General features: G+C 36.9%; 2 protein-coding genes across 2 annotated transcripts; one reads left to right on the top strand and one right to left on the bottom strand.

Annotated features, from left to right (window-relative positions):
* Positions 1-8,068: 8,068 nt before the first annotated feature.
* Positions 8,069-14,904, bottom strand: LOC127642085 (serine/threonine-protein kinase TAO3-like). Its single transcript, XM_052124822.1, has 8 exons — positions 14,648-14,904; positions 13,367-13,603; positions 12,652-12,780; positions 11,566-11,769; positions 10,930-11,169; positions 10,484-10,696; positions 9,974-10,156; positions 8,069-9,780 (listed from the first exon to the last, which is right to left on the bottom strand). The coding sequence occupies exons 2-8, from the start codon at positions 13,550-13,552 to the stop codon at positions 9,619-9,621; spliced, it is 1,317 nt and encodes a 438-aa protein (XP_051980782.1). The 5' UTR covers positions 13,553-13,603; positions 14,648-14,904; the 3' UTR covers positions 8,069-9,618.
* A 3,767-nt stretch (positions 14,905-18,671) lies between these two features.
* Positions 18,672-22,074, top strand: LOC127642142 (uncharacterized). Its single transcript, XM_052124849.1, has 3 exons — positions 18,672-18,742; positions 19,145-19,293; positions 21,489-22,074. The coding sequence occupies exons 1-3, from the start codon at positions 18,685-18,687 to the stop codon at positions 21,945-21,947; spliced, it is 666 nt and encodes a 221-aa protein (XP_051980809.1). The 5' UTR covers positions 18,672-18,684; the 3' UTR covers positions 21,948-22,074.
* The last annotated feature ends 4,641 nt before the right edge of the window (positions 22,075-26,715 follow it).

The following is a 26,715-nucleotide window of genomic DNA, read 5'->3' as shown; positions in this document are numbered from 1 at the left end:
AGAATGTATAAATTCCTAACTCATACTCATATTTAATTGCAGAATATTATTTCCTTAATGTTCCTCAACAAAATTTATAAATCTAAGGGGAATCAGAAAGTCATAAAAATCGTCATCTTGATCATTGACCAGAGTATGATAGCATAGTAGCTGAGAAGTATTCATTGAATTTAATCACAGATTATATAAATTGCAGAAATGAAAGGAGTTAAGAACATTTGGCTTGCTTTTTTTTTCTCTTTTTAACCATGCCCATGTACTAACACAATTACACATGCAGTGCACCAACATATTCAGTGATTTATGCATGACAGGGGCCTCAAGAGTTTGTCTCTTATAGACTGCTGTTTGATAAAGTTTAGCATTTAGTAACTGGTTAGAGCTCAGGCCCAAATAAGGAGAATTGTATTCAATACTTTACCGACACTAGCTGTTCCTAGATAAGTTTCCAGTTGAGTTTACATTCTTATTTTTATTTTATTTTTATTTCTTTGATCTTCAAAGAAGCCCCTATTTGCCTTGGTTGCACTCTTTGCATTCTATCAACCAGTTTCGTGAGATAGCTGTCTTGAAGAAATCCTTATATACACTGGGCATTTGTTGGTGGCTTTTATAAATGTATATATAGGTCTACAGTGTGTCAGTCTATACAGTGTGTCTATACAGTTGAAGTCAGAAGTTTACATACACCTTAGCCAAATACATTTAAACTCAGTTTTTCACAATTTATGAAACTTAATCATAGAAAACATTCACTGTCTTAGGTCAGTTAGGATCACTACATTATTTTAAGAATGTGAAATGTAAGAATAATAGTAGAGAATTATTTATTTCAGCTTTCATTTCTTTAATCACATTCCTAGTGTGTCAGAAGTTTACATACACTAAATTGTTAAACTTGGGTCAAATGTTTTGGGTAGCCTTCCACAAGCTTCTCACAACAACTTGAGTGGTGGTGGTGTAGTGGGCTAAAGCACATAACTGTTAATCATAAGGTTGTTGGTTCAATCCCAACAGTCACCACCATTGTGTCCTTGAGCTCTGGGGGGGATTTTCCTCTAATAAGTGCACTGTAAGTTGCTTTGGATAAAAGCATCTGCAAAATGCATACAAATGTAAAGTTGCTGGAATTTTGGCCCATTCCTCCAGACAGAACTGGTGTAACCGAGTCAGGTTTGTAGGCCTCCTTGCTCATACATGCTTTTTCAGTTCTGCCCACAAATTTTCTGTTGGAATGAGGTCAGTGATGGCCACTCTAATACATTGACTTAATATCCTTAAGCCATTTTGCCATAACTTTGGAGGGATGCTTGAGGTCAATGTCCATTTGGAAGACCAATTTGTGACCAAGCTTTAACTTCCTGGCTGATGTCTTGAGATGTTGCTTCAATATATCCACATAATTTTCCAGCATTCTAAATGATGCTATTTTGTGAAGTGCACCAGTCCCTCCTGCAGCAAAGCACCCCCACAACATGATGCTGCCATCCCCATGCTTCACAGTTGGGATGGTGTTCTTTGGCTTGCAAGCCTCACCCTTTTCCCTCCAAACATAATGATGGCCTTTATGGCCAAACAGTTACATTTTTGTTTCATTAGACCAGAGAACATTTCTACAAAAAGTAAGATCTTTGTTCCCATGTGCACTTGCAAACTGTATTCTGGCTTTTTTATGGCGTTTCGGAGCATTGACTTCTTCCTTACTGAGCAGCATTTTAGGTTATGTCGATATAGGACTAGTTTTACTGTGGATATAGATACTTCTACTTGTTTCCTCCAGCATCTTCACAAGGTCCTTTGCTGTTGTTCTGGGATTGATTAGCACTTTTCACAACAAAATGCATTTATCTCGAAGAAACATCTCTAAGCTGCATGGTCCCATGGTGTTTATACTTAAGTACTATTGTTGTACAGATGAATGCGGTACCTTCAGGCATTTGGAAATTGCTCCCAAGGATGAACCAGACATGTGGAGGTAAACAATTTTTTTTCTGAGGTCTTGGCTTATTTCTTTAGATTTTCCCATGATGTTGAGCAATGAGGCACTGAGTTTGAAGGTCTTAAAATACATCCACAGGTACACCTCCAATTCAGTACACCTCCTATCAGAAGCTAATTGGCTAACTCTAAAGGCTTGACATAATTTTCTGGAGTTTTCCAAGCTGCTTAAAAGGCACAGTTAACTTAGTGTATGTAAACTTCTGACAAACTGGAATTGTGATATAGTCAAACAATCTGTCTGTATACCATCCAGTCTGAGAGCTTTGAAATGCTAAAGGAGACTAAAAAAATAAGGGTAATTCAGAACTCCCTTTTTAAGTAATTTTTATTAGAAATTCAGTTTGAAGCGATCTTACAGCATGACTATTACATTTACATTTATGCATTTGGCAGACACTTTTATCCAAAGCGACTTACAGTGCACTTATTACAGGGACAATCCCCCCAGAGCAACCTGGAGTTAAGTGCCTTGCTCAAGGGCCCAACAGTGGCTTCTTGGTGGTGTTGGGGCTTGAACCCCTGACCTTCTGGTCAGTAACCCTGAGCCTCAACCACTGAGCCACTGCCTCCACAGATGAATGCGGTACCTTCAGGCATTTGGAAATTGCCTGATTGTTCTTCCTTCAGTGTGCCCTTCGGATGGTGATATATGCCTTTTGGAACGCAGTCTGAGTTGTCATGCAGTTACACTTATCGCTCACACGAGGGAGCAGGTTAAGCTGTTCAAACAAACAATGCATACATTAAGGAAATAATAATATCAGCTTATTTGAATGTACTTTTAGACTATATGCGGGATAGTAGGCCTACCAGTATAAAGTTTGGACACCTGAATTTTTCATGTGATCATAAAAAAATATATGAAGGCTTATGCTTAAAGCCCTGAATTTGCTAAACAAAAGTTCGTTTTTAATTGTTTTAATAATAATAATAATAATGTATAGACACTCATCGGCCACTTTATTAGGTACAAACTCAAACCAGCCTGACACCAAAATCATGCCACGGTCGAAATCACTGAGATCACATTTTTTCAGAATTCTAATGGTTGACGTGAAAATTAAATAAAGCTCCTAGGCCATATCTGCATAATTTTATACATTACACTGCTGCCACACGATTGGCTGATTAGACAATTACATGAATAAGTAGATTTACAGGTGTACCTAATATAGGCTAGTGGCCGGTGAGAGTGTATTCAATATATATACAGTTGAAGTCAGAAGTTTACATACACTTAGATTGAAGTAATTAAAACACTTTTTTTAACCACTCCACAGATTTAATATTAGCAAACTATAGTTTTGGCAAGTTGTTTAGGACATCTACTTTGTGCATAACACAAGTAATTTTTCCAAAGTAAGTACAAGTACTTTTCCAAGTAATTTTTCCAAAGTCTTCGAAGGGTCTAGGCATAGGGATGATCACTTCGTAGTGGAACGCACCTTGGATGTATTAGAATGGGTCCATCTCATTGGGTGGCAAAAAAAAAAGTTACTAGCAGTATTCCTCCATGGCACACATTGGGGCTCTGAAAACCATCCGATGTTTTTGTAATGTGATAAAAAAAAAAATCGATGTCCAGTCTGACCAACCCTGAGAAAAGTGCAGGACAAGATGTGACAACAGCTGCATCCGAAAGCGTAGGCAGCTGCCTTGCTGCTTAATTAGTTGATGGCTTAACTGACAGCTGTTTTGAATGAATGGAACTCTTAATGAAACTGGTTTCCAAACTCTTGTAAAGCACATTATTTTCATCCTGCTTCCGTACCAGCCAACGAAGGCAGCATTTTCCTGGTTTCGGAATTAGCCTGCCCCTCGGGTCCGATGTGCCTACTTCCCTTCAATTGAAACTGCCAAAATACGTTTTCAAACTTTCAGGATATGAGCCTCTCTCCGTTTGTCTGCAGTGGGACATTCCACCTAAAATCCATTGAGAAAGAAACGCCAAAACCCTTGGTTTACTAACCCTCACCTAACATTAAAAAAAAAAAAAAAAAACCGTATACACACTTACATAAAATAAATGGATCACCTTAGCGTCCCGTATATTTAGACGGTTAAGCAGAGGCGTACCCATGGGACATGCAAGCCAGGCCAGGGACCTGGGGTCGCAATCTGGGGTCCCTCCAAGGGTGGCAATAACAGTAGTTCACTGCAACGACACTTGAAACCAATGATTGACTATGCTTAGCAGACTAGAATTACATTTTCTGAAAAGGGGAGGGGAGGGGAGGGTGGTGGGGGCTAGAGGGCCCCCATCCATTTAGCAATAACTTCAAGTAAGAGCAGAATTTTAAATGTTGCGACAGTCATAAAATGTTAATGAGATCAGGCTGCATGCTTTGAATGTTAAAAATCCTGTGATACCCCCCTTGAGGGGCCCCATCCCTTTAGTTAATTCAAGTAAGAGCGGGATGCGGCAGGAATCATAGCCTAGAAGTAGAAGCATGACAGTACTGATTGGTACAGAATCTGAAATGTTTATTGAATGATCACTTCTCATGATAAGATTGCCATCGGCCGCGCGATTCGCGATCGGTATTTTTAAATTCATGTTACGTTAATCTACATGCAATTCTTATTTAATCGCAACAAACTATATATATCGTTGCAAATTATAGTCTCCAGATTTGATCTTTCACCACTATTTTATGATATACATTTTACATTAAGAGTAATTCCTTAAGTTATATAAGGAGTAAACATCTGACATGCAAAATCAAAACGAGTGTTAGGGACATAAAATGTAATAAAGTCACACGTGTCCATTAAAGCGAGTAACCTCGTCTTTTTTGTAGAAGTTGTAGTCCAACTATGTGTGCATTTAGAGACACTTTTATGGATTATCATGTTTACTTCACATCTCTTTAGAAAAGATTGGATTGCCATTCAGTTTTCCTCTGAATTATGTGACATGGTAAACATGGTATGTATTACATATGTACAGAAAGAGAGGGGCACATATAGAAGAGAGTTATTACATCATCACAGCTCGTTTATATTTCTGTCGAGTCTAGATAAGTAACTTCTACTATGGATTAGATCATATATTTTTTATCAAAAGAGTGATTGTGAGATGGCATTGCCAGCTTTTGAACCTAAACTGTATGTTACAGAAATGAATGCTTGTTAGTGAAAGATAGCTTAAACCCACCATGCCACGTTTTTACCACACCCCAGACAAGCACATATTGAATATGAATTAAATGTATTACAATGTGGTATTATTGATATTGACATGGCCTTCTCTCAAACATTATTTAACCTAATTCTGTGTGATACAATGAGAATATTCATGTTGCATGACAATATTCAAGCTATATTTATCTGAATGTCTGCATTCATATAATTATTTACATTAATTATTTAGCATTCAGTTCCACGGACTTCCAATGTAGCCAGAGGGGGGAGTAGGCCTAGGTGCAATCAGAAAGGCCCAAATTGTATATATTTTTTTGCCTGGGGCCCCCAGAGTCCCTAGGATCACTGTGGTTCAGGCTGTTTCTGACACTTTACATGACATTTTTTTTCAGACTTTTTCACTTCACTTGAGTGCTTGCCTAAACCAGCAGTGTTTTTATGTGGTTTCTGTTTGTAAAAAAAATCAGTTGGATCATTGATTAATAATGACTTATGTAACACATAAAAACACATTTGCCAGTTGGAGTCGGGGGAGAAGTTGAAAGTTTCCAGACGCATGTTGAACCCACGCTAGTCACGAAAGATTGCGCAATGTTTGCTTTCTTTATTGCAGACGTGGTATTCGGAGATGTTTAAATTTTACAGACTATAACCAAACATTTTTAATTTCAAGTTCATGTGCTGCTTCATACAGTGCCTGTTGTGTGTACAAGAAGAAAGTATAATAAAAGCCTGTATTATTTTAATACCAAAAAGGAGTCAGTATTTTCTATTTCATTTTTTTATGATTAAACATGATATGACTATGACAAACATAATATAGCATGATATAAACGTTTTGCACTGTTATAAAAACTGTTTCTTCTGCTCCAAACTTACTTCAAATGTACTTCTCTGTCTGCTCGTATGAATGTAACACATCAGAAGAGTGTTTCACCACTGTTCAAATGCACTTTGGATCGCATCATTTATAGCCTATGTATAAATGTTTTCCATCTGAAACGACGAAATATTAAATTAAACAAATGACAATAAAATGCAAAGTAATCTCTTCAGTAATCAAAATACTTTTGGAATGTAACTGTATTCTAATTGATTTAAATTGTAACTGTAGTGGAATACAGTTACTTATATTTTGTATTTTAAATACGTAATCCCATAACATGTATTTCGTTACTCCTCAACCTGCCTATAGATACCTCATAGATTTAATGACCTCATGAACATAGATGCTTCATTCGGCTGGTTCGGATATGTGGACCGCAGCGCCAAGTCCGCCAATGTGAAGCGGTCAACAAAAAGAGCTGTTTGAATGCAAGTAAATGGAGAAGAAGCCTTAGACCGCTACATAAAAAGCTTTTGTGTGGAAACAGTTCATCATGTAATAAAATGACAGACTGGATGCTAACTTTCAGTATGTTTTCCATGATATATTCATTTGAAGAGGACTTTATTTGCCGTTTATTACTGTGGGGAAGAAAAAACCCTGTTTTAGAAATGAAGTCAGGAATTTTTATATCATCTAAAATATTGCCTAATGTTTATGGAAGTAATCTAAGGTAGAGGATATGATCTGAAAGTTGGCTTGAAAAGAATCCAGATACAGACCATATCTGTCAATTTAATTTCATGTGTTGATGGACGACTCTTGACCGTTCCAACATGGCGGACGTGCCGAAGTATCGTGGCCCATAGGAATAGCTGCTAATGAGGTATCTGCCTATAGTTAGAGTTGTGCAGTAACAACTGTTTAGATATTTAAAATACAAAATATGAGTAACTTTATTCCACTACAGTTACAATTTAAATCATTGGTAATTAGAATACAGTTACATTTAAAAAAGCATTTTGATTAGGCCTACTGAAGAGAGTACTTTGCATTTTATTGTCATTTGTTTAATTTAATATTTCGTCCTTTCAGATGGAAAACATTTATACATATAAATGATGCGATCCAAAGTGCATTTGAACAACGGTGAAACACTTTCTTCTGATGTGTTACATTCATACGAGTAGACAGAGAAGTAGCCTAAGTTTAAATTAAGTTTGGAGCAGAAGAAATAGAAATAAACCTTGTGTAAATTGTCAGCTTTACTCTAAGCTAAAATGCTATTTCTAGCCATGTTACCAGGCATGATCATATTTTTTGATCAAGAAAATTCACATTGAATCATAATTTATTTTTTCTAGTAAGACCTTTGATATTAGGGTAAAAATCATATTCTTGTTAATTATTTTTTTTTTATGTTTTCCTGTAAACATATCTTAAAATATTTAAAATAAGATCAATTTGATTTATCTTGTTGTAGAAACAACAAAAATAATGTCAAGATGCATGCCCTGAACAATGAACAAAACTGTGAAACATAAAAGGAAATGCGACCCAGGATACATTAAATACAGGTTATGTTTTTACTATAGTGGGTTGCTACTTGACTTCCCATGTAAAATCTGTCGTGAAGCAAAACCAGTAGAGAACCACTGATGTAGAGTAGTAACACAGTGTAGTTCTGATCTGACCTGTGGATATTTCTCTAAGCAATATTACCATCTTGTGGTCAGTTGAGGGATTGCACATCAGAATATTAATTTTATATTGGGAAAATATCCGATTAGTCCGATCTGTTGAAAATTGATTTGTGAATTTAAAATAAGTTAATAAAAAGCAAGCCCATGGTCAAAATTTCTTATTTATATGGGTCAAAAAGTGGCTGTATCTGTATCAGGTAAAACTAATGTCCTCGCATAAGGCTTACCAATGCCTTAGCAATAAAGGCTGTATAAACACACCAAAGAACATTCATTTTCTTAATTTTTGAAAACATAAATATGCTTTCATAGCAACCACAATAAATAAATCCTTGCCATCAATCTATTTTAAGAAAACTGATGAATAGTTTTCAGCATGCCATTAGCCAACCAAAACTTCATTGTTTATTTGTTAAAAGATCACTTAATTTGTGCAATGGCAGTTTTAACAATAGCTTTGTTTGAAAAGAGGCCCTAAATGACATTAACAGGAAATCTCTTTGCATTCTTATCCTGATTTTCACTGATAAAACATTTTGAGACACTTGTGAATAGTGAGGGTAAGGGTCAGGGTCTATAAAAGATAGTAGTTGGTCAGGCCCACATAATCATTTTATTACACACCACAAATCTGCCTATAAAGTACATGTTTTTGTGAATTAAGAAACAACTGCTAGTTGCTAGAGTGGTGTCTTTCTTCAATAAAAGCAAGCCATGAACTCTGTTATACAAAGGTGTCAGCATTAAAGCTCCACCAGACATGTTGGCTGTCACATGATGCATGAGAATATAAGTTAAACCTTCTATTCTTTCTAATTTACTTACAAAAATAAGCATTCCTCTGCCTTCACTGAATAAGAGTTCCATAGATTTTTGTTGGCAATGATCAACCAATACATATGTAAACCCTATTTAGTTTATCATATACAAATATTTATATAAAAAACACAAATTGCAACATTTTCCCTGTACAAGAGCAGTGATAAGTCCACATCGAATGAATCACAATTCAACAAATTGTGCAAAATAAGGAAAACAAAAACATTCATCAACATAACTTAAAGGCATTTGGCAATTTGGCGGGTATTTATATCAAAGATAAAGCTTATGTTCAGTATCGATAGCCATGAAATCAAATCTGCTATGACCACTTTTATTTTTACACGGCTAAAATCTCTGACAGATTCATGCTCCACTTCACAGCCTGAATTTGTCTTTTAAAGTGCATGCAATAATACCAGTAACTCTGACAGAACTGATTCAATGTAATAAATCCACATCCTCATAAAACTAATGCCAATTAATGTTGGATACTGAACGATGAATACATTTTTTGTTGAAGTAAAAAATAAATAAAGCGTGGGTTTCACAATATGAAATTAATTCCATCCTCTTAATGTATTCACCATGTTTTAAAATCAGACACTGCTTTACAATCTGCTTCTGCATAAAGATTTCATCAACCATTTTCACATTCACATTCTCTGTGATACATACAAAACAGCTAATAGCCACGGCGAAGACACAGGACACATTCTACAGTCGCAATGTCCTTTGATGACACCACAGGCATTTTACACTTCATATCCACCTTACATGATGGGGTCATACTTAACTTATCAAAGTGCTTACTTGTACTAAAATATCCTGAATTACTAATTTAATACCAAAAGTTGGACAATGGCATGGAGAAAAGGTCTATTTGTCTAGATATTTCTTGGTTCATGAGCTCCGTGACGCACCACTAAACCACTTTGTGTCTGTGGCTGTTTAGTTTCTCCTCTCAGTATTTCAGTGAAGATCTCACAGCCAATATGAGTTAAAAGATATTGATCCAGCATGGCCACTGTTGTGTGATCATGGTAAATCCAACAATCAGGGACAGTGCAGGCACAACGTGTCCAAAGACTTCAGTGTAAAACGGTCCCTTTAACATATTTTGGATCATCTGGCCTCTTCGTTGGGAAAGTCAAATGAGGCTAAGCTTCCGAATCCTAGCCGTGCACTCTCTGAATCAAACATCTCCAGTTCTCGCTCTTGACGCTCAAATAAATGCTTGATTTTTTCAGTCCGTTCCTTATGAAGTGAGGCCATCTCTTCTTCAATCTGTAAACAAAATAGAGACATTCATAGGCCTGTACCTACAGCCAGAGATTTGGATAGATAGTTCACTAAATATTTCAGACAGGACACCTTATTTTCAACAGCTAGTTGCACTATCATGTTGGTATACCAAGCTTGCAGGACCAGTAAATGGGCCTAACCTATGAATTATAGGTTAATCTAAAAAACAACCCACTTTCTGTTCCAAGTGAGCCCGGCGCAAGGACACCTTCTGTTCCAACTTTTGCACCTCATGCTCGTGTTGGGCCTCCATCTGTGCCTTCGTTTTGTTCTGGTAGGCATCCAGGAGCTCCATCTCCTGATGCAGCTGCTGCCTTAAAGCCTGGCATTCGGACTCCTGCTCTTGATCTAAACGTAACTGAGAGAGTTGCATGTTGCAATTACTACCCAAAACACTGAGGAAGTTTACTATACTGTAGATAATACTGAACAAAGTTTTCTCTCCTGTATAAAAACAAGGATTCATATACAGTTTAAGTAGTCATTTAAGATTTGTATTTGGATTAATAATAATGCCACAGGTAACGTTGATGAGGGGACAGTGTGAGCAAAACCTCCAAATATCCATAAAAAACTGTCCATATCCAGTTTGGTTAGGTTGTGCTAGACATTCTAAATAGGCAGTTCATTTAGGGGTGTGGTGCCAACAAAGACGAGCTGTTTTGTTTCTGTAGATGCCCCTTACCGATTGAGAGGCCATCATCTCATGAATGCTCTGCTCGTATTGTTCTGCCAGCTGTGCGAGCTTGCGGGTCTGCTCCTCCTTCAGAGACTTTAGGATGGCTTTGTGGTCACTCTTGGGGGAGACCTCCAACTGATGGTTCCTCAGAGCTCTGTACTGCTTGTTTTGCACCTTACAGGTGTCTTGGAATTGCTTTTTGATCTGCATCTCCAATGACTTTAAGAAGATGAGATTAAAAAGAATAATTTATAATTTATCATGTAATGGTTAGGTATGATGATTTCTTTCTTCAAATTGTGGTCTTAAACCATTTAATACATTGTCCTATTGGGTGTACTTTGATTGTTACAAACAGAGACAAGTTTACATTGCTTTCAATTGTATAACAACTAACCTAACAATTTTCTCTAGTTTGGTTCTACCTCTAGTTACAAGCGTGTGCTGTTCACCTTAAGGCTCCTGGGCTGCTGTCGGCGTTCCAGAGCATGCTTCCTGTGTAGCTCCCTCTGCCGTCGATTGTTGTACTCCTCCTGGTTCTCCAACTCTGTTTGGTGCTGGTGGCGCATCAGCTCAAAACGTAGCCTTTGTAAGACCTGTAGTTGCCGCCGCTCCAGCTCCTGGGTGGACTCATCCTGCCTGATCATCAAGGCATGCTCCATTTCTTTTTGTGTCTTCTTCTTGTTAAGCTCCTTTTTAACAGAAAGAGAAGTACATATATGATACATTTTTCAATAGTTTGTGTGACATTAACAACAGTTTCACTGTGTCTAAATAGGATACGTGTAAATTACAGTATTATGAAAACTCATACTTCGGAAAGATTTTTATAACACACAGGAAGAGATGGACTCCAGACTTCAGAGGCATTACCACAATAGTGTGAGTCCTCTATATTGTCTACACCTGTTACACTACATTCTTTGTGTGTAGATTTGTACTTTCATTTTGTTCCATTTTTTATTAGTTATTTTCAAAAAATAATCTGGAAATCACTGTGATCCAATGTCTAAATAAAAACCCCAAATTCCCAAGAACAAAACAATGTGCTTGAGACATTCTTTGTGGTGACTAATGTTATTTCTTGCCTCCCGCATTTGCTCTTGTTCAAATTCGTGCTTCTTGATCAGGCTTCTCCTTTTCAGAGCACGGCAGCTCCTTTCGTAAACCAGTCTTTGCTGGTTCAACAGCTGGGCCTCCTCCTCTGCCTGGGAGTGCTGCATTGTTTCCTTATGCCGTGACAAGCACTCCTGTTTCTCCTCTTTTGGTGTGTCAGAGTCTTCATTCATTTCCTAATGTATATAGAGCAACATGAAAAAACACTCACACACAATGAATTGAGAAAGCCAAAATATGTCAATCTAATATAGTCAGTTAGCATCATAAGTTAATAAGTAATGCTTTTATCCAAACGGTTTACAGTACATCTATTACAGGGATAATCATCCCTGGAGCAATCTGTGGAAAAGTGCCTTGTTTAAGGGCACAATGGGGATAGTTCATAGCTTGCTCTTTGTGGGTGTTGAACGAACAACCACAGAAGTGCCGGCCCTACCTATTAAGCAACATATGCTTACACATTTTGTGTAGACAAAAGGTGTAAATAAAGTGTCTAAGGGGAGTGTGATATCACTCAAATTTAACGTGGTGTTCTTGTCATGATAAAGACAGCAGTGACGAGGTACGAATATTACATGGTGCATCAGGTGCGTTTTGTCCTGCTGCCAAGGATTTAGTTAAGTTCCATCACAATACTATTAGATTAAATACTGTTTTATTATACACCGGGGTGCAAATAGCATATGCCACTATTTACAGTAAATTCAAATATGATCTACTGTACCATACATTAATTTGGTCATTTAATTCTTATTCATTTGCACAGAATTTGATTAAATATATTTATTAATTTGAGCATGTGTGTTTGTTTGTTTAAAAAAGTATGTTCTTTTTTATGTATTTCTGAATTAGTTAGAGCTGTGCTGATAAACTAGTTGATAAGTTTGTATTTTTAAGATTTAAGCTTTTATTTGCACAATTTAAACTTGCTTATTTATTAATGTTGGGTGTGTTTTGATAAGTGTATTTGAAGGTAGGGGTGCTGCTTAGGGACCCTAAAATGCTAGGGCTGGCCCTGAAACAAAAATGAAAGACTTATCTTGACTGAGTCCCACCTCTTTCATCCTTTCTCTGCATAGTCTGTACTGCTTTTTCTGTGTGTCCAAGAAGGTGGTCAGCTCCTTCTTCTGCTGGACCAACATTTGTTGTTGGATTCGCTTCTCCTCTGATGCCGAGGCCCTTGTCTTTTGAGAGATAAAATAGAAATTGGTTTTGCAAAACAATATTTACCAGAAAGGTTAATGATCTAGACCAAGGGCAGGAAGAATATCCCAATGAGTAGAATGTGGTTAGTAGTTAGTAAATTAACACAAACAATATTTTGTCATCAGGGAATTTTGTTTTTTTCATGTTAAATGAAGTCATCGTATTTTTACACTCCATTGAATGTAAAGTACAGGATGTGTATTTTACACAGTGAAGTGTGTATGTTGGGGAGGGGCAGTTTGAGAATAATAAAAAGGTAGCATTACAGACTCTCTAATTTACTATATAATGACCACAACTGTTTTACATTTCAATGACTGTTTGCAAATTAAAGAAAATAGGACTAATCTGTCATTGGAATTCGTTGGCTATTAACTCTATTCTGTATGCTTTAACTGTGTTTTATCTGTAAATATAGAACCCTGTTCATCATCCTATCCTTGTTAGCTCTTGCTCTACCTTGGTTTATTAAAAAATGTATGCACTTTTGTGAGTGAGAGTGAAAATCTGGGAGATTATGTCCCCCCCATAGTGCCGGCACTGGTGGAAAGTAGGACCACACACCTCCTTGTCCAGTTGTGCAGTTTGCTTCTTGGCCAGCCGCTCCAGTTCAATGTAGGTGTTATTGGCCTGTGTCTCCACTTCCTTCTGCAGCCGGAGCTTGTGCTCATCCATCTCGGCCTTTAGCCTGTTCTCCAGGGCGATCAGCTGCTTCTGGTGCTGCCGCCGCATGCGCTTATACCCTGACATCTGCTCGTGCCACACAGCTTCCTGCTCATGCTCCTGGATCTGCCCACTGACCTGCACACACACAGTGTTTTGGGGTCAAAGATTAGGTAAGCCAAGAAACAGACTAAACAAATACAATGTATAATTTTTTCTGTTTTTTCTCACTAAACCACAGTCCAAGAGATCGTTGTGGGGTACTTTTAGATGTATAATAAATCTAAATTCAGAAATGTGCAAAGATTCTAATAGATATCAAATTAAAGCTGTAATATGCATTGTTTTTTAGTTATCATTAACATTACTGAGCAAACCAAAACTGTAAAGTAAGTGACTTTTGTAACTAATTGAATATTAATGATTAATATTTAAAACTTTACTTTAGAACTGTGTATTTCATATAGGTCTAGTATAATGGTGGTATAATTTGGACCTAGCCACTAATATGGTCATATAGCAATAATAAGTGTATAGGAGCATTTTGGCATATATGATCTGGGCTGATTGATATATACAGTATAAGCCCATTGCTTGAATACATTTGTTATTTTATTAATTGTTTTAAAGTTTGTCTACTTGTCCACAATTCACATGATGGCAAAATTAAAAAACATTTCTGAAACAGCTACAGAATACATACAGTATGATGGCTTATACTATTTAGCATGCTTCATATCTCTTTTCATTGACGAGAAGTTCAGAGCTGATATGGTGAATACACTGTGCTTCATCGACATACATTATAGGCTGTTCTATTTCGACTACAGTGTTGAAGACTTACTATGCATTATTAAGAAAAATCCTTTTTTTTATATACTAGATTGCATTAAAATGGACTGACATAGCGTGCATTCTAAAAAAAAGAAATGATAGATTAGGCTATATTATAAAAAACTGTACATCATGTACATCACAACAAAAGGAATGCTTTTACTACATTCAAAATGAAGCGATGTCTCAGTTATGTTCACATTAGTAGAAGATGTGGGGGGGAGAAAAGAGCTTATTAACAAGATGTGGTTGCCATGGCTACTGATGTGGGGTTGAGTGGATGACCATGGCAGGCCTGCATTTCTTATGCAAAATCGGAGAGGAGAAGCGGAGAGATAGGCTGCCTACCAAAGATGCTGGTGTGATGATGGCAAAGAGTTGGCGGATGCTGCTGCTGCGATGATGGCGAGCCCGGCTCTTGTGAAAAGAAGAAGGCCGCAGCTCTGGCCTGATGTCCCTGTCTCCAGCCTCATCCCTCACGCAAGCATGCTTCTGCAGGGGGGAGGAAAAAACGAAGTGAGAGGGGGTGGGCGCTAACCGAGCGCCCTGCTGCTGCTGAGGATGAGGATGATGCCGCTGCGTCTCCCTGCTGCCCGCACAAAGCCGCCTGCTTCCAGCTCATCGTTTACGTCGTGCATCTGTTAGGCTACTGGCGTATGATGCTCACAGGTCCCTGCACGAACGGGCAGGGCATCGCGATGGATGACGCGGAGAGCGGGAGTCAGGAGGCTCTCTTCAGACTACTAGCGCCTGCACTTCCTCAGAAGGAAGAGGAGGAGGAGGAAGCAAACAGATCCGGTGGGATAGAGTGAGTTACGCAATGCCTACCGACTGTGTGTGTGTGTGTGTGTGTGTGTGTGTGTGTGTGTGTGTGTGTGTGTGTGTGTGTGTGTGACGCGTGCGTGTGTGTGTGTGCGTCAATATGAGGATATTTCTAGTGTCCCTCAAATAGCTTAAAAACATAGCCTACTAAACGATGTTTTTTATTTTTATTTTTTAAATGTAAAAATGCAGAATGTTTTTTGTGAGGGTTAGGTTAAGGGGTAGGGTTAGGGCATATAATCTATAGTTCGTACAGTATAAAAATAATTATGTCTATGGAAAGTCCTCATAAGGATAGCCACACCAACGTGTGTGTGTGTGTGTGTGTGTGTGTGTGTGTGTGTGTGTGTGCGAGCGTGTATTTATCACTTTGTGGGGACCAAATGTCCCCATAAGGATAGTAAAACCCGAAATTTTTGACCTTGTGGGGACATTTTGTCGGTCCCCATGAGGAAAACAGCTTATAAATCATACTAAATTATGTTTTTTGAAAATGTAAAAATGCAGAAAGTTTTCTGTGAGGGTTAGGTTTAGGGGTAGGGTTAGGTTTAGGGGATATAATATAAAGTTTGTACAGTATGAAAACCATTATGTCTATGGAAAGTCCCCATAAAACATGGAAACACTACGTGTTTGTGTGTGTGTGTGTGTGTGTGTGTGTGTGTGTGTGTGTGTGTGTGTGTGTGTGTGTGTGTGTGTGTGTGTGTGTGTGTGTGTGTGTGTGTGTGTGTGTGTGTGTGTGTGTGTGTGTGAAAGGAGCCGTTCACACCGAAAAGTGCACGTCTGCGCACTTTTCACATTTGACCATTGCGCCACACTGTAAAAACTGTTATACACTGTTATATTATTAAATTATATTGATATAGTAAACTTCTGGAACTATAATAGTCTGGTTTTCACTTTAAAATGTATTGTTAATCACTGTAGGTACAACAAAAGGCCACATGATGACTTAAAGTTCATCAAGAGTGGGCCTTCCTGGAGCAATAATTAATAAACTGAGAGAAATACACAGTGTCACTCACCCAAGCACACAAAAAACATCAGGGTAACACATCATGTGACACTAAAATAATGCAATAAACATTAACTAAACGAAAATATTTCACAGAACATCCTACATATTAAAAATATGAAGGAACTTTGACCTACTATTCCCATAAAATTTAGCCTTGTGATGGTTCATACATTTGAAGGAAAATCATACTTTATACTTAAAAAACAGAATTTTTCTTACGATAGATAGACAGACAGACAGACAGACAGACAGACAGAGATAGACAGATAGATAGATAGATAGATAGATAGATAGATAGATAGATAGATAGATAGATAGATAGATAGATAGCTAGATAGATAGATAGATAGATAGATAGATAGATAGATAGATAGATAGATAGATAGATAGATAGATAGATAGATAGATAGATAGATAGATAGATAGATAGATAGATCGCTGGTTTTCATCGTCTTGCGGAGCGCCTCATTTTTAGGCGCGTATCAAGTTAAAAAGAACTTCTACTGTTACAAACGCGTCTCGAGAATGTTCTGTTGCATTCATTCCGCTGAGTCTAGGTTTTTTACGCGCAGGAATGCGTTCGATCTGAACTGTTATTTATTTTTTCTATACACCTCTTAAAACTCGAACTCTCTGTAGAACCATTTTTAGTTCCTAAACATTATCAAAATATTTCATTTATGGAATTATGATATGATGGTCCAACAATACATAAGCTTTTGTGTTTCTCTGTTCATGTGGCAGTTGTCCTCATTCTTTGCTCACTTTTAGCAGTATCAGATTCTATTGAATTTTAAGGTGATGTAAGACCAAGACTTCTAAAGAGCTATATTCATAATTATGAGAAATACATAAAGGAGACTGGGGGATTTCCTTAGACTTTCAAACAAAGCATTTCCTTTGTGGTTTGGAGGATAAGAAAAAGTGTCTTTTATCTTTTTGCCCCAGATAAAGATAAAACCTGTCTGATACGCGAAAGCAGTAATGCTGCTGAATTACCGCAGACACAATTCCTAGACTTGATTGAAATTTTGATGATTGATAAACAAGTAAAGGGAATTCTTTGGCAAAGATCCCTCTTTATGCTGTTCTTATTCTGGGCCATCACAGGCTCAGCCACATCTTGGCCTCTGGCGATTAAAACTAAAATACAGATAAAGGAGAAAATGACCACAGTCAGCATGAAAGGGCAACTGCACTGCTCCCAGTTTATCCTCATTCCCTCATACCATGAATAGCATGCATTTGGTAAGAATTTTGGAAAGTACCAGGTACTGAACTGCTGTTAGGCCTACCTGTGTTTTGCTGAGATGACACTGATTTCCCCTGTGATGCCAAAACTACCCTTGCTTATGTCAGCATCAAGCTGCTTAAACAGACAGGATGCATACCCATGACATGAAATTACATTTATTTGTCTAAGCCTGTTAATGTATTTTTACAGATGTGGCTGTGAAATCAGCTGTGACATCAGTTGGGGGACTATATTATTAAGTTTGTGCATGTTAAAAATGTTTAGCTTGGGGATTTCCCTTGTGCCAGGGTCATAAGAGGGCGAGATAAAGCTTAGCTCATGGTTAACATCATAGGCATGTTTTGGTCCACTTAAGACATCATCCTGCATGTATAGCAATAAAGATACAATTGCATCACACAAAAGTTGAATTAAAGTGCATTAAAATCAAAACGCAGCAAACTCTGTCATTTCCTTCCTTGTTTGAGGGTGACCAGGCAAGAAACATTTCCAAGTTTGTGCTTTTGCATCAAAAAGATCTAAATGTGTCAGTGAAAATCTAATGTTGAGAAACTGCCTTCCTATTACAAGGCAGCTTCCTGTTGAACCAAAAGGCACAGTGTTCAGTGTATGAGTGGAAGGGTGCTGTGCTGGATTGCGGTTCCCTTTCTAATATTCCAAGCTTCTTCTTTTTATTATTATTATTCATGATTTAAGCATGGCATTGTCGACTTTTGAGCAATATGATTGCCTGAACATGGCAGTGATTGTAACAGAGTGTAAAACATGTCATTAAAAGGTGATCTCAATATATACACTTGCATATAAATGCTTACAATTTATTGTCAAATACAAGTATTCTACTGTACATTTTAAAAAGTCTGCACTTATAGATATATAGATAACATTGTTGATTCATGGCATTGTGCAATATAAAAATATATGTTTATTTATGCTGAAAGGCAACAGTACAAACTTTTGGCATTTTTATTCATAAACTTATTTGAAAGGAGATGTAAGGACAATTGAGCAAATGAACATGCAAACATGCTCAATCTAAACAGACCCTGCTTTGCAAGAGGACTGGCGTGCATCTACTGTAAATAAAGTTTGGGAGGCAACTACAGAAGGAGGGAACATTACACATAGTACATGTGATTTGAAGACGCAAAAAGAAAAAATTAATTCTGGGAAATCTTGTTGCTACAGAATGCCACGTCATTTCCTTTAGTGACAAATGTGTGGTTTCGGTCTTTAAAAACGTAATTCAGAGTTGTGATCATGACCAGTATGAAACTTTGTGAACGGAGAATGAATTGTCATGTTAGGAACATGATTTGTCTACCTCAGAGATCACAAGAAAAATGCAGTAAGTACTACAACCACACTGCACACATAACCTTACAGTCATGCTTAATGGTCAAAAATTGAATTTTGTTAATGTTGTGATTCAATTAGTGACCAAATTACAATGTACATACAAGAAATGAACATATTTGTGAAAGTATGTTGCACATAATTGATCTACATGCACTCAAAGAGTGTTCTGTCACTGGGACTGCACCTGGTCAACATGGCCCCAGTGAATTGTAGACAGTCAGAGTGTGGAACAATAGACAGGGCTATAGACTATGTGTAATCTGAATTTTTTCTCATATAATTAAGTTATGCTTGTTTTGATTGTGAACTTGACCTCAGCTTAGTTGATTTGCAGAAAGCGGCTTTAATTTCAATGTAATTATTTTGTTTGCTTGTTTGTTTGCTCTTTCAGGAATATTCCTTCTTATCCTCTTTGTAATTGCCATTGAGTTAATGCAGCCAACAATATCATGCAAGAACCAAGACTGCAGCCATCTTCACAGAAGTCTGAAGTTCACCAAGTTCATGAACTGGAGCGCCTCAGAACTCTTAAAAACTTATGTAAGTACACTCTTGGTAGTTACCTTTTTTGGATGAATTCACGCAGATGACATCTAAAGTCATTGATTCTATTGCTTAAGTTTAGTTGTGATTGGTACATGAAAAGAGATGCTCTGACAAGATATGCCTAATATGGACAACAGTTGCTTGGGTGGCTCCCACATTCAATGTGGTGATTCCTCCCATTGACGAAACTGATGTGGGTGGGTGTCTGTGGGTATGTGGGAACTGTAAATTTAGCTCTGAGACAGTGTATACTGTACGTGAACAGAAATAAAATGTGGAAATGAGCATACTTTGTTTTTCATAAAAATATCTAATTTTAGATATGAGCCAGACGAATTCAGACTTAAAGAACATTTGATAAAACACATATCAGCTGATTCCTGGTCTCATATTGAAAACGTGACTCTATATACAATTTTGCAAAACTTGTTATACGTGTCTCCAGGTACAATTCCCTGCAGTTACCACGTGAAATGAATACTAGAGGCGCTACAACAACTGTGTGCTTTATTTACTTTCACTCAAATCATGACTTTAATGGCTGATTATGACTTCATAAATAGTTATTTTTCTCTCTATTACTCAGACCCTTCTATTTTAAGATATCGATACACGTCTACTCTAATGCATCTTTTGAAAAACTATAAATTTTAAGACCCACCTACATATATACACCTATTCCAAAATGATTAGCTTGTGCAGTAGCTCACCTGATAGGGTGTTGATCTTAGAATTAAAGGACTGTGGTTCAAGTTCAGCCATGAACTCAAGCTGACATGTAAAATAATAATGTCATAGAAGTAGCATGAAATTATGTGGTTGGTTTTTCAAAATGTGCTTTTTCATTTTGTTTCAGCATTTTAAAACACTAATGGTTAGGTTTAGGCATTGATTTGGTAAGGATGTCTTTTTTAAAGTCTCATTTATATTTTAAAACACTAATGGTTAGGTTCAGGCAAAAGTTTTAGGTTAGGGAGGTATGTTTTAAAAACATAATCTAAATGAATCGTAAAACCTTGTCTGAACACGACACCATTTTACTCGCTTTTGGTGCCCCCAGCTGGACATTTCACTAGAAAACTGCAGCCAAATGTGTTATAAAGCACATACATTTTGAATTGCAAAAATGTTGTCTCGTTCACATAAATTTTAAGAGATCCTTATAAATATGTATTTAATTGTATATGCCCTTATTCAAAACATCAATTAATTACAAAAAAACAGAAACCCTTTCTTTTAATGAAAGCGCCCATAATTACATTAGACAGTGGCAACTCTAAAATAGGGAAGATAGGGCCAAGTAGTCACACTTATGTACTGCAGTGAATATTTCTTTGGGAAGATTTAGTTCTGAAAGTTAATGTTTGTAGGCATATAACTTGAAGTCTTGACTACAAAAAGCTATAATCATGTCCAATGCTGGTGGCCATATAAAAATACAGTAAATAGTTCATTTAACACACATTGACCAATTGTGACAACATACCCCAATAGAATTGCATGTTGTCACCCTACAGGTGGTTGGATGTCACTAATAGGCTATTTAATATATTTTTATGAAAATGTTAAACAGTTTAACAATTACAAAGAACAAAACAATTCACAAATCATCAAAAATTTCAAAAGTAACATACAAAAATATAAAACCATTGTTTTGGCATAGAAATATTTTAATAAATAATTTGTTTAATATTATAAAATTGTCCCCAAGGTAAATGTGACAGACTGCACTGCATTTGTCTAATTGGACTTTTGACCCAACACTTTATAATTACTGAGATACAGACATTGTGACAGCTTCCCTGAAAAATAGCCTTGGCCTACCATACAAAAAACAATTTTATGGGCAACTATCTACCATTATCTTATGATGGACATTTCATTCACAGAAATGTACATTGTCCAATTTTGTCCAAAACTAGTTTATGACAATGCATGTTAACAAGAACAGAGCAATAAAATACCATTATTTTTGTCTGTTTAGTTAACTTTTTTTTCTGAAATAGCTGATGTACAGAAAGCAATTTGAACAGCATATCTAATAAACAATTAAAGAAACAATTGCAATAATTTTTTGTTAATTGTGGCTAAAAGGTTGTAAGAAAGGTTGTAAGAAATTAAAAACTTTGCTTTTTTACCATTTTTACATGGTTTATGCCTCATCTTGATTCATGTCTTCTCTCATTCAGAGAGCCAGTCAAGGGGACTCCACAGACCTGATCTGTGAAATGCAAATGGACAATGTTCCAGAATCAACCATCTCAGGCCAGAGCATACCCGAACGCATCTTGAGCGTTTATACCCACCTGAATGAATTTCTTCCGCATCTAAGAACAGTGATGGAGCAACAGACAGACTTAGATCCTCCAACTAACCCTGTGGCTGAGGGACTTCACAGTATGATTAAATATGTCCGTCACTTTTCTGTGACAGTGAACTGTATCTTACAAATGCTGCAGCCAAATATACCTGTTCCTGAACCAGCTGAAAGTCCAATAGGAATTCCCCCTGCACAAAATATTTTCCAGCAGAAGGCCTATGGATGCATTGTCTTGTCTCGGCTTCAGGAGCTCCTTAGTCAAGCAGTTCATGAACAGAAGTTTATTAGGAGTAAAATCTGCAGAAAAAGGACAAAAAACATTGTTTGAATAAAAAGTGTACAGTGAAAATCTCAACACAAAATTATGTGTATGTAATTTATTACTATTTATTTTTGTACATATTTTTCTGTAGAAAAGATGTCCAGATTATTATGTTTAGTGTGGATATATTTATTTATGTAATTTATTTCTGTTTTACTATATGATTTGTGTTATATCCATTGGGACTAGAATGGATCATCTCATTTGACTGTCATTGTTTTGTTGGTGTTTTTATTTATTAGACTGTAAAAATACTTTTTATTATGAAGTATCAGCTGCAATAAAAACTGTATCTGATTACATATGATGCCTTTTGACTTCCTAGAAAGAAGGCTCAAAGCCACTTTAGTTACTCCAAATTTCTTAACAACAATCTATGAGGTTATGTTTACAGTGATCGACTGTGATGTTACGCATTGTGGAGAATGCTATAACATATGGTAGTAATGGAATAACCTAGTAAAATGTATGAACTGTCTGAGACATAGCCTTGCGCATTTTAGAAGACAGGAAGTGCAAGAGACTGTGATATCAGCCCATAATGACGCATTCATATCACCACATCAGAAAAAAATACTGACTAGCCGTCTCCCTTGTCACAAGGTATGAGTCTTTGTTTATGTCCGTGTGTATGTGAGTTAATCACAAGCTGTTCTTTTGTTAATTAATGGATATGGCTTGTTATTTTTGCTCAGCACAACTTTCAAAGGTTCGCCCTTTCATTTCTGAATGTATGTACATATTTAGGTATTTTCTATGAAAACTGTATGCTCATCTCATCGTGTAATCACATTGCATTCCATCATATTAACGTCAGAATACATATGAAATTAAACAGAAAGAAACTTTAGTTCTTGTCCTCACATTGAATGTTGCAAACCAGACACACATTACTGTATTTAATTAAAAACGTCTGGCTTTCTTTCTGTGTCCATTTAGCATAGGCCTATTGCTAACACTTTGAACCAAGCTGCTTAGCGGATTACAGTTACTACAAAATCAAACACAGACAGTAATATTTAATATTTGAATCTGATGTGTTGATTATGTTGTGAATGGATGACCGCCAAAAAAAATTTTTAAATCCCAGCTCCTGCACTTTGCCCTAGTCGCAAATGGAAATGGAAGTAGAGAGGTTCTTTGTCGGTCAAGTGAGGCCTACCATGTTTATCAGAAAAAATAGGGAAATGACAAAAGCATCATTATCAGCATTTTATTTGTTATTCAATTTTTTATATTTTTTGTTAAACAAGTTTAACCTTGTAGCAAATACTAATCTTGAAAAGGAAAGCAAGTTGTCTGAAAATTTTGTAGAAAAGTAAAACCATCAAATGCAGTAGCTTTAACAGTGTGTCAGTGTTATCTTGGTGAATCATCAAATTTTCAATTTCCAGGCTGAAAGTTTCCTATACACCAGTATTTTGTACCATTAACAACTTTTTTTTGCCGACTAGTGCCCAAGTCCCAGTTGAAGAGAATCACCAACATGTTTTCCTGTTGGAATCATATTCTTTGGAGGGTAAGATACATTGTTCTTTCAACCTGTCTACTAGAGGTCAATTTTGTTTGTTTAATCTGAACCAAAGTCCCTTTCAATGCAAGTCAGTCCACTCAGCGACCATCTTGGAAATGCTGCCAGGCTGCTATTTTTTATGGATACAAGTGGCATAGAGTACAAGTACAACACCTATCTACTTCTACTTCTATCTAATCTCCTAAATGATTGGTTAAGATCCAAAAGGTGGTTCAAATCAGTAGTACATTTTGACAATAATTTATCATAAATTGTGCTTCTTTTGCTCAGATCACACACACACACACACACACACACACACACACACACACACACACACACACACACACACACACAAGAAAAACGGCTATTTTTTCAGGCTGATCCAGCGAATGCGCATGAGTGTTCTTGAATTAACTGACAGGTGATTTCTGTATTCAAAAGATGATTGACTCTTTTACCTGTTTACCTGTTACTCTTTGTATCTAAATGTCTTACATTCTGGGATAGTTTACCCAAAAATTACTCACCCTCATGTCATTTCAAACCTATTTTACTAACTTTCTTTTGTGGAAGACAAAAGGAAATGTTAGGCAGAATGTCGTCTTTCACTTTCATTGTGTGGAGAAAAGGATGCAGTTAATGGAAGTAGAGAGATTCTTTAATTTTAGAACTCAAAACTTAATCCCCAATGCAATAAAAACAAATTAGTGTAGCCAAGCAGCAAAAATGCCTCATTCTCTACTTCCGTGACTTCTCTACATCACTTGGGGGCAGGGCTGGACTGGTCATTTGGCATCCCGGGTATTTTCCCGGTGGGCCGACGCATTTTGGGGCCGATCAGGGGTGGACCGGCCATCGGGAGAACCGAGTGGGCCGGTGGGTCGGCCGTGAAACATGCAGGGAAACGAATGGGCCGCGACAAGCAAAAAGGAGCTGCCGCGTTATACATATATTTTGATCAACAAGTTTTGGGCCAGCAAATCCCGGGCCGATTTCTCTTCCCAGTCCAGCCCTGCTTGGGGGCCCATTAATTCTTGACCGCCTCTACAGCAACAACAATGCCTACTTTACATCATTACACCTTTGGCCCTGCCCACTTGTACTTCAGTTCATGAACAGAGAGAAAGAGCAATCAGGCCTAGTGTGGCCTAACTATTCCTGAACACTAAAGGGGACCAATCTGGACTGTTTTGAATTATTTTTGTATATAAACATCCTCTAAACAGACGTTTTTGACCATTGCCATGTATCTCGCACCGCTTTTAAAAGACGCACTGTCAAGTTAGAACTCTGAAAGGAGACTCTATTCTATTTCATTCAGCTGCTCTGCTCTTGCTGTTTTGAGCTCAAACACAACCTGGACAACTTCTAGCACCCATATGCACTCTTTTTAATTGCTGGTGTATGTAAATATGTACTAGATGGATGACTTTGACCATTTCTGTTTACGGCATGCAGACCATCAACTTTGAAAACAAATGTTTGTATATGCTTATATAAAGGCCCCCTCAATAGGGCCCTGTGACTTTGAGGGGACCCAGGTCTTTCATAGGACCCTTTTGACTTTTTTGAGCCGCTCTTTAATCTTATAACGCAGCCTGGTGAAAGTTTCCATGCCCATCTGGAAGTACAAGACCTTGTAAAGTAATTTCCAAAATAGCTACCTTCATATTTTGATACACTGTAAAAAATCTTTGCTGATTTTGATCAAGTAAATTTAACAAAAATTTTTATATTGTTATTGATATTTCAAAACAAGTATTTATTTAATTCAAGAAACATGTGCTTAAAATGTCATTATTTTATAGAAAAATAGGTTTAAACAGGTTTAAAAAATTGAAAATCTATGTTGTTACTTATATTTCAAAATGAGTATTTATTGAATTCAACAACATGTTGTTGGTTCTTAAATTTTCATTATGTTATAGAAAAACAGGTTTAAACAGGTTTAAAAACATAATTTTATGACAGTTATTTAATTTAGACTTTATATGATTTAGCTTTATTCTTTGTATAAAATAAAATTGAACCCGGGGCCCTTGCTAGTCATAATACACCCCTGGTTTCCGGCGATGTTCGCCTCAGTGCACCTATGAGTGTGCATCTAGTTCACCGTGCTTTAGACTAGGCCTATGTATGTGCGTTCTGCTCATATCAGTGTGGATTGCTTGTGAACCAGTCATAATATGGTTCAAGATTAGCAAAGGAACAGTTATTGAAGAAAGGGCAGTTATGAATACTTCTAAGACTAAGACCTGATCGCAAAACCGTAAGTAAACAGTTTCATTCATGAATATTTCAAATGTAATGAATGTTTGATAGTGCTGAGTTTTAACAGCTTGAGATGATTAGATGAAAAAGATCCTCCCCAACGTTTATTTAAAAATCCATATATATTGTTGACAATGTAATCACAAAGCACAGCCCCAATTCAAAAAAACTTGGGAAAGTATGGAAAATACACACAAAAGTAGTGATTTGTACATCTTATTAACCCTGTGCTGTAGTGAAAGCACTAAAACAACACATTAATTTAGGTTTTACTTAGTGAATTTAACTGTTTTGTTGTTGTTGTTGTTGTTTTAAAATATACACTCATTTCAAATCAGATGATTGCAACAAACACCAAAAAAGTTGAGACAGTGGCAATTTAGGATTAATAACAAATTGATGCATTGAAATAACAGGGTTAAGTGAACAGGAGATGTTTAACAGGTGAAGCAATCATGTCATTGTATATAAGGAGCCTCCAAAAAGAGCCTAGTTCATTAAGAGCACGGATGGGTCAAGGCTTCCTAATTTGCCAACAGATGCATCAGCAAATAATCCAGCACTTTGACATCAATGTTCCCCAAAGTCAAATTAGAAGATTTTGGGCATTTCACCCTCTACAGTGCACAATATATTTAAAAGATTCAATGAATCCTGTAAACTCTTGGTGTGTAAAGGGCAAGGCCAAGGCCAAAAACAACTTCTGAATGCGCCTGATCTCTGATCCCTCAGACCTCACTGTAATGTGTCTGTAATGATATTATGACATGGGCTTAGGAATACTTCTGCAAACCTTTGTCAGTCATTACCATTTGCCACTGCATCCACAGGTGCAAGTTAAGACTTTACTATGCAAAGCAGTAGACTTACATCAACACTGTTCAGAAGTGCTGCCGACATCTCTGGGCTTGGTCTCATCTGAGATTGAAAGTAGAATATTGGAATCGTGTTTTGTGGTTTTGAGTCAAAATTTCATACAGTTTTTGG

The sequence above is a fragment of the Xyrauchen texanus genome, chromosome 4 (genome assembly GCF_025860055.1).
Source record: "Xyrauchen texanus isolate HMW12.3.18 chromosome 4, RBS_HiC_50CHRs, whole genome shotgun sequence".
NCBI classification, from domain to species: Eukaryota; Metazoa; Chordata; class Actinopteri; order Cypriniformes; family Catostomidae; genus Xyrauchen; species Xyrauchen texanus.
The sequence above is the reverse complement of the archived record's forward strand: the minus strand, read 5'-3'. Positions and strand labels throughout refer to the sequence as shown.